Source organism: Scatophagus argus, chromosome 19 (genome assembly GCF_020382885.2).
Source record: "Scatophagus argus isolate fScaArg1 chromosome 19, fScaArg1.pri, whole genome shotgun sequence".
NCBI classification, from domain to species: domain Eukaryota; kingdom Metazoa; phylum Chordata; class Actinopteri; family Scatophagidae; genus Scatophagus; species Scatophagus argus.
In genome coordinates, this window is record NC_058511.1 from 6,405,894 (window position 1) to 6,414,259 (window position 8,366).

At 39.3% G+C, this 8,366-nt stretch overlaps 1 protein-coding gene across 3 annotated transcripts; it reads left to right on the plus strand.

Annotated features, from left to right (window-relative positions):
* Window positions 1–308: 308 nt before the first annotated feature.
* taf1a (TATA box binding protein (TBP)-associated factor, RNA polymerase I, A) lies at window positions 309–5,279 on the plus strand. 3 transcript variants are annotated; one of them, XM_046374115.1, is made up of 11 exons: window positions 309–592; window positions 942–1,145; window positions 1,635–1,798; window positions 2,116–2,229; window positions 2,312–2,510; window positions 2,723–2,844; window positions 3,081–3,239; window positions 3,332–3,398; window positions 3,681–3,804; window positions 3,913–4,067; window positions 4,393–5,279. In XM_046374115.1, the coding sequence occupies exons 2-11, from the start codon at window positions 1,019–1,021 to the stop codon at window positions 4,443–4,445; spliced, it is 1,284 nt and encodes a 427-aa protein (XP_046230071.1). In that variant the 5' UTR covers window positions 309–592; window positions 942–1,018; the 3' UTR covers window positions 4,446–5,279. The 3 variants fall into 3 exon arrangements, with proteins under 3 accessions (XP_046230071.1, XP_046230069.1, XP_046230070.1); XM_046374113.1 differs by having other exon boundaries at window positions 310–592; window positions 3,910–4,067; XM_046374114.1 differs by having other exon boundaries at window positions 310–585; window positions 3,910–4,067.
* The last annotated feature ends 3,087 nt before the right edge of the window (window positions 5,280–8,366 follow it).

Sequence of the window (8,366 nt, forward strand, 5' to 3'; positions counted from 1 at the left end):
TTATTTTATCTTACACTATTCTAATTGAAATTTTGTATGCGTGTAGCATTAAGGGGCTTCGAATTGTATTTCAAACACAGAGAATAATATACTACGATATCCTAACTATCTTTGGTTTCTCACAGTCAGTGAGGAGGTTATAAGAGCCTTTAGAACCAAAATGTAAAGAACAACACATGACTGTAAACAAAATCCAGTTTCTGTAGCTTCTGAAAGATCACACACGGCGCTCGTTTCATCGCAGGTCAGGTTGGCAGAAAAGGAAGTAGAAACAAGCGAAGAAGAAACTCTTTGCTCCGCCTTTTCCGACCACAGCAACCAATAGCCATACAGCTTTTCTCTCTATTTCCTTAGCTGCTGTAGCCTATTGAAAGCGTTTTGAGAGATCTTAACATGTGGAAGTAACATTAATAAAACAATACTCAAGGCACGACACGGCCCTTGATCTCTTTGTTTTAAAAAACAGATTCGTTTCACTTGAACGTTAGCTCCCCGATGCATGTTAGCTTAGAGGCAAATTTAGCATCGGCACGTTGTTTACCTCCAGAAGCATGTGAGTGGCGTTAGTGCTCAGCAAATCACCAGGTAGGAGGTGAGCTAACTTTGTTTTAAAGAGAATATATTTAAGTTGGCCTCACTAAAGACCTCTCACCTCGATATAATTAAAATGATAAGGGTTGTTTGTCGGTGGTGATGGTTTATTCAAAACTATGCTAAGAAAGCTAATTAGCAAACGTTAGTGAAATAGCCTCAAGTAAAACAGCACCCACTTAAAACTTACTTACAAGTAACTTAATTCTAAGTTACTGTTAATTAAAGTCTAAAAACAACATATAACAACACTATCTCCGGTCACTGGTGAATTAGTCAGCTTGGACTTTTTTTGCATTTGTATCTATGCTCTGCTATTTGGTGATACAGATTTGTTTTTCTCCCTGCAGGTGGAAGTCATACATCGAGCATCAGAAGAAGTGGTAAAAGTCAGTTGTATTAGCTGTGTCTAACTGTTGTGTCGATTATGGATGATTTGGAAAGAGAGCTAGGGCTTCCTCAAGACTTAGAGCATGACGATGATTCCTCAGATGACAATTCCACAGTGGAAAAGAAAAAGTCAAAGCTCCCTCTGAGTAATCGCATGACTGAAGGTGAGTTGTGCAGTACCTCCATACGTTATTCTGTTTACAATGTGGAACCCATAAGAGTGATACTGATAAATTGGGCAAATATATCGACTAATATTAACTTCTTGCAGAACTATTGATATCACTGTACATGTTGGCTGATCAAAGCTTCCATTTCAGAAATGGCATAAGAGAAAATTCAGGAACATTGTCTCCATAGAGAGAAACCAATGCGAAGTTTACTTTTCATCTGAACTTGATGCACCTTAGTCACACTTATTTAATAAGATAAATGTATAGATCCTTTTACAAAATGTTTGATTGTGTTATATGTATCGATGAAAAGGGATGACTGGTTGGCAAATCATTCTCACATTTTTTTACACCCTCAAATATTAATATTGACATCAGCTGTAAAAATCCAGTATCACTCAAACTGTAGAACCTATAATAGTTATTATTTATGACAAGAGCATTCATGTGATCCAATAATACATTTGTTTTTATGTTAAGAGACACCTAGGGAGACTGGATTTCACCAGACTACAAGAATCTGTTTGGAGCACATCAGAGAAGCCCTGCTGCATCACAAATGGCAAGAAGCAGCAGAATATATGGCATGTTACCCACAAATGTTAGAAGACTCGACCAATGGCACTGCTCAACAATATAAAGAGGTAGTTTTGGTTTTGTGTACCTTTGTATGTTTGTGTGACATGCAGTGACAAGCATTGCGCAACTTTAATTCTGAGACAAAATTTCTCCTGTTAAAACACAAATCCCCATGCTCAACTCTGCAGAACAGCATTAATAGACTGTTTGCAACAAAAACTCTGACTAAAAACAACATTTTATTATTTTACCACCCAACCACAGTAACTTTGCATATCGCAAACATTTCAATTGACTTGTTTTGTAAAGTATTAGTTATGCAAACGGTTTTGAAAAATCCACATCCTTGATATTAACACTCTCAATGCAATTTCCACCTCAGCTTATTTGGAGGATCAGTACTGAGATTCTTCACCATCACCCTAACTCAAAGATCGACGACTACAACAACGTCTATGAACGAATGAAGCACACAGGAGTTAGACATTACCTGATGGTATGTTAGTAGTTCGTGTTTCCTTACTTTTTTTTTTTTACTTTGCTGAAAGACGTTTGAGATACTTTCATTGCATTTCTAGATCTGTCTGGAGCATTCATTTCACCTGCTGCTTAATGGGCACATGGAGGATGCAAAGCGTCAACTGTCTGTTGCTGAAAGTTGGAGGCATGGGAAGGAGTCAGCAGCTCAGCATCAGTGGACTAAACTGATTCAGGCCTATCGGAGTTTGCTGGATTATATCATCTGGTGTGACAAAAAGTTCACACACTGCAACAGTGGTGAGGTGATTCACACCTTAACAGCCAAAGCATCTATTATTTACTTGTATCCATTACACACTCATATGTTATATCACACTGCCACCTGCAGGTCAGACCCACTAACTACTCAGATTAGAAAGGAGCTGAAGTCCTGGATAGCTTGCAGGAAACCTAAAAAGCTCTTAATTGTTTGCCTCAGATGAGATGTAAACTCATCCTTCTCTTTCCAGATGATCCGGACTCTGGCGACAGCAAAGACATGCACAACTACTTCAGACAGGCTTCTGTGAATCTAAAGGAGATTTTGAAAAACCCTGGTGTCTGGGATCCCTTCATACTGAGTTACGTTGAGGTGAGCACTTTTTATATTACTGATATCACAATGTGAAGCAGATTAAATTAGAGCTAATCAAAAAGAGTGTTGATAATGAGTTAATTGTTTCATTAATTCATCAGTCTGTTTCATGCTCTTGATTTAAGAAATAGCCTTTTTGTCTTTAATGTTTCAAATGTTCTTGTTAGGCTTTTTTAAATTCAGTTTGAGGCCCAAATTGGACTTATGACATGACTGTTGTTTTATTGTAACAGATGCTAGAATTCTATGAAGGTCACGAGGAGGCTTTAAAAGTCCTGAATGACTACGCATATGACAACACTTTTCCACCCAATCCCAACGCACATGTTTATCTGTACCAGTACTTAAAGCGGCACGACCCTTCAGAGAGGAAGCTGATGAAAGTATTGAAGGTATAGCTGTATATTAAAAAGTTCTGCAGTTGTGATAAACCCCAACAAATTCTCAAATGCATTCTTAAAACTTTTTTTTCCGTATGTGGCAGAGTCTCCATGCATTAGTCCCAAGCCATGAGCTGATGCTGGAGTACAGTTCTCTCCTGCTTCACTCAGGTAAAAGCAGGTTTTTATGAATTAATATCTACAATTTGGCAAAAAAGTTCAGTTTCACCAGATAATTAATAACATTAATTACAGTGAAAAATAAAAAACTTTTTTTAAGCTGTGTTCATTATAACTAACTTACTGTTTTGATTGAAAAATATTTTTAGATGTTTTTGGAAAAGCTTCAAATGTTTAATTCAAATGTATTCTCTTTCATTATAGTCATATCATCTGATAACATTTTTTTCTGTTGAACAATAGGCATTATTCGTGTGTTTTGTTTTCCTTCAGTAAAAAACACTGACATCCAGAAAGCTTTAGGAGTTGTTCTGGAAATGCTGGACTTTGCCTGCTGGAGGAGCAACCTCGACGTGTGGAAGCGTCTTAAAGCCATTATTCAAAAATTACAGTTACAGTACGTGTAAAATTTTTGATTGAACTTTAAAGGGACTTCAGCTTTGTTTTCGTATATCACTTACTGTCTCTGACCCCTTGTGCTTTGTATAATTGTGCATTAAAGCAGAGAAGACTGGAAGGACATTGTCTCCAGAAAAATGGCTGAAAGAAAAGTCTGGTGGCCTGCGCTGCACTTCACGAGCTTCCATGCCAGTAAAGACTCTGAGTCAAACCCAGAGCTTATGGAAGTGAAGGCATCACTGACAGAAATCCTTTGTCCGGGTGAGTAGGTGTGCATGAGCGTGATATCATGTCCGGAGGGGTCATTTACTGTAACCGTTCAATCCTGAATGTCACACATTATCATAGTTATTAGAATAGGCAAAGATTGTCAGGCAGGCAACAATTGTCAATGACAGCATTGACCAGGAAATACTACGACAATCTGTTGTTTTATTCTGTTTTATTATTCTATTGTCTTAAGAAATATTTCACTGATGCCAGAACTAGGTGTATAAATTTGTTTTTCCTTAAGAGACAGTTACAGCTACTGTAGACCTTATTGTAATGTTGCTTAACCAGCTCATCTGTGTCTTTGTTCTTATAGACCTGATGCTTAACTACGCAGCCGAACAGGTAACCAGTGCAGCGCGGACTTGAGAGAGAACATCACGGTGTGTCTTCAAAATTTGCAATGAAGAACAGGGATGAAATGCTGCTGGGTAGCAGCTGAAAACTTCCCAACAGAGGAGTCTTGATGAAGACCAAAACTCATAAATGCACTTTATATATTATATTACATATTTTTCTGTTCTTTATAGCATTGTTTGTTTTTGCTTGGTAAACTGCACCTTGAGCTTTATTAATAAGGTACAGGCTGGATTGTCCACCATGTGGAGCTGTTGTTCTGCAGTTTGTCCAGTGAGTGTTTGAAGGGTATGGATTTGTTTCTAATTTTTGACAGGAACTGATTGTTGATATTGGCTTCATGGTTTCTGTAAACATTTTAATGGAAACGGAGTCTCCTGCTGTCCTCAGCTAATCTTTGACCGCCATATGGTCACAAGTGAGCGTATACAGCACACAGCCCGAGGGATTTCTCTCGGTTTCATGTCAGAATAATCGACGTGGACCTTTCAGCAACATGACGTGCAGAAGTCTGAAAATTTGAAACACTGAAATGTGTTTCTTTGTGTTGGTGCTTTTCTTAAATGTGAGAGCTGTCTTCAGTGAGACGTCAAAATTGATTTGTGGTCACTTTTTATATGTGCTCATATTTTGCACATGTTCTATATCCATCAATGTCAAGCTTGATTTTCTCAAAGTTTTCAAATTGCACCCACCTTGTAGCTTTTGTATTTTGATGTCATGTATTAATGTTCAGTAAAAAATAGACCTAATTGTCATAACAATGTTTCAGAATCCTGACCTTTTAACAATGTGCTTATTCTCCCTTAGACTGAACCATGAAATTAAATCTTGCATCTTGCCGCATGCCAGTTGAATATGTGAGAAAGTGTTTGCGATGACTATGGTTCGGTTTGCCACAATGTTGGCCATGCAGCTACTCAGTCAGCCGTTGTGTGTGTGCGTGTGCGTGTGTGTGTGTGTGTGTGTGTTGCTTTGCAGTCATTACATAAACCAAAGCCCAAAGCACTTGCCCGACCACAGAGCAGCTGCAGAAGGGATCTGGGAATACACAACACATGTCATTTGAAAGTTCAAAACTCGGGGAGCAGTAAAGAGGATCGAGTTAGGAGCAGGTCTCTGCTTTGGATTGTGTCCTGATTGTGACCTTTTCAAGGATTTTTGTTTTTTGCATTTTTTTTAATCACCTGCACAGATGCTCACAGTTGAGGCAGTCATTGCACTCGGTCATAGAGTGGCTCAGTCAGGGGTTTATTTTGTTCCTCAGGGACACCTTGTGATGGTTCAGAGCAATTTTTTTTTTTTTGGTCCTTGGATTCAGAGTGGAGACTCACCTATCTCAGAGCGTCTGTGTACTCTAACCCACTCAAAGGTCACTCCACAAAGGAACTTCTTGTGCAAATGTAGTTTGCTGTTCCTCAGCAGATCTCCAGAGATTTTACATTTTCCAGTTTGTCTGATTTTCAGCAGTCAGACGAGCTGGAGAACAGCCTGACCTCAGAGGTAGATGTAATCACCTATAAGAGGTCGTTGAGACACACAAACAACCAAAATTGTCTCTAATGCATCAATCAGATTATTGTTGCCTCCCGGAGCAGCAGCACGACTCTGGGGCAGGATGTTCTCGCTGTCAACAACACTCTAACCTGTATTTTTGTAGCTTTCCAGTTATAACAGATTCCCCTCTTCTTCTGGGAAGGCTTTCAACAAGATTTGGAAGTGTTTTTGTCAATTCATGTAGAGGTGTGTCCATATAGGTTACCTATACAAATCAAGATACAGAACATTTTATGAAGAATACTTAGTGCTTAAAGGGGCAAAATCAAAAAGTACACATTTTTCCTGCCGTACTGTTTATCCATCTAGATTCTGTTTTGTTGTGAGTTGCCAAGCTTTGGAGACATCAGCTGTCTGCCTTTCATTCACTAAAACTATAAAACACTGAACGACAGTGTCTCTTTCCAGAAATCAAATCCCGCTTACTCAACATAATCCACAGTCCTTTTGGTGAGCAGTTTCACGCAGGAATCCAGTCCCGATTCCATACTCAACACCAGTTTGACGTTTTTGGAAATATGCATCTTTGCTTTACTGCTGACAGATTGAGATGATACCACTCTCATATCTGTTCAATGAACATGAAGCCACAGCATAAAGGCTGGAAAACTGCACTCCTGGCTCTGTCAGTAGATACCAAAATCCACCAACAGTCACCTCTAAAGCTTGTTAATTAACAACATTTAATTGTTTAATCTGTAGAAAAACTGGACTTTAAAAGCATGACAACTTGTGGTTCTACTTAGGGCTCATACTAATCAGCTGCTGGACGTAGCTCATGTTTAGTGTACAGACATAAGAGGAGTAGCCTATTGATCTTCTCATATAAGTCTTGGCAAGAAACCAATTACGCCTATTTGTCAGACTACTGAACTACAGTATTTTTTGAACTGTTAAATATTGTAATTGGTATAGGCCTGAAAAGTCCAGTTTTGTTGTACCACTAATTCTAACCTTGCATCATAAAGTATATTGCTGTACATAGTTGATATAACCTTTATTTATCCTGTTCACTGGCTGCAGGAGCCACTTGTTTTCACTCTAACAGTCTGGGAGAATAATGGCAGGTGGAGGGAACATTAGACATTTACAACCTGCTGAGTACATCCACTGGTGCTGCTGGCCCCTGAGTGGCCCCTCTGACTCCCTCAGTTTGGTCAGACTGTGTTCAGACTAAGAAAAGCAATGATGTATGTTCATCTGGGAATCCACCCCAAGGTTGTTTGGACATACTACTGTAAAATCTATCATCTTTAAAAAAAAAATTGTTTCTCTGTGGGCTCTTGTGATGACTCTAACAGGCCTTTTATGCCTCCTCTGGCTTAGGGAGAAATTTACCAACATTTTCAGTCTAACCCTACAGTGAATGGACGGGCATAATAATTGTTTGTGTAATTAATCATCAGCGCAGGTTGTGGACTAAATCTATTTGCTGCCAAGGGGGGTAAAAAAACCAAACAAATCGTGTAGCGAGAGCTCTTTAATTTTATGCCCGACGTAGAAAGGAGCTGGATGTTTCTTTATTGTGTGAGGTTGACATTAATTGAGTTTTCCTTTCTCTTATAGTCTCACTCCCTCTTCTCCTAGGACACAGAAACACACACACACACACACACACACACACACACTGCAGCTGGTGACTCAGGGTCTCGCTTGGTTGGTCTGCAGGGCTCTGGGGATTTGTAACCGAAAATCCAGACTCGCACAGTGACAGTGTAACATCTCAGTAACTCTGCAAGACATTTGAAGTCTGCTGGTTTGAGAGTAGGGGTGAAAAGAGGGAGATGGAGGGAGAAAGCATGATAATTCAGCCATGCAATTTGGACTTAACATACTGATGTGTTTGCAAGTGCTGAATGCTACGAGCAAAGGGGGGGCTAAAACAGGAAAACATGATGCTGAAGTCAGAATCATCTTCAAGGTGAAACTGAAGATCGAACTGAAAAAATAAAACCTTGTTGATGAAAACGAAAAAAGTCAGCTCATAACTACATCTGTTTTGATGCAAAATGACCACTGCATTACACAGTAGGTGTATTCCAAACCGATGATGGCCCTTTTGAACATCATGATGACAAAATGGCTTTCGACACATTCATGATACTGACAGTTGCTAACACAAAAAATTGCTTGAGGGGTAGTCAAGTCTTAGGGAACTTCAGGGAGAGGAATAAAGGCAACAAAAAAGATTCCAAAAATATCCTCCCAGTTTCTGCCTGTGAAGTTGAAAGTGACAACTGCAATACCTTTGTTCTTGGAGTGCAGCTGCAAAAATAGCTTTCAATAATGCATTAGGAGAATAAAGACTGTGAGCTGATTTCTGGGGAGACGGCGCTCAGCTCTGTGTGGGCCAAAACCAGGAGCTTTCTCTGCTGC

Excerpts from the sequence above, each read along its gene's own strand:
- taf1a (XM_046374113.1), top strand. The coding sequence starts at position 1,019 with ATGGATGATTTGGAAAGAGAGCTAGGGCTTCCTCAAGACTTAGAGCAT. Across the intron at positions 2,511-2,722 it reads GTTCACACACTGCAACAGTG|ATGATCCGGACTCTGGCGAC; the intron begins GTGAGGTGATTC and ends TTCTCTTTCCAG. Across the intron at positions 3,240-3,331 it reads AGCTGATGAAAGTATTGAAG|AGTCTCCATGCATTAGTCCC; the intron begins GTATAGCTGTAT and ends CGTATGTGGCAG.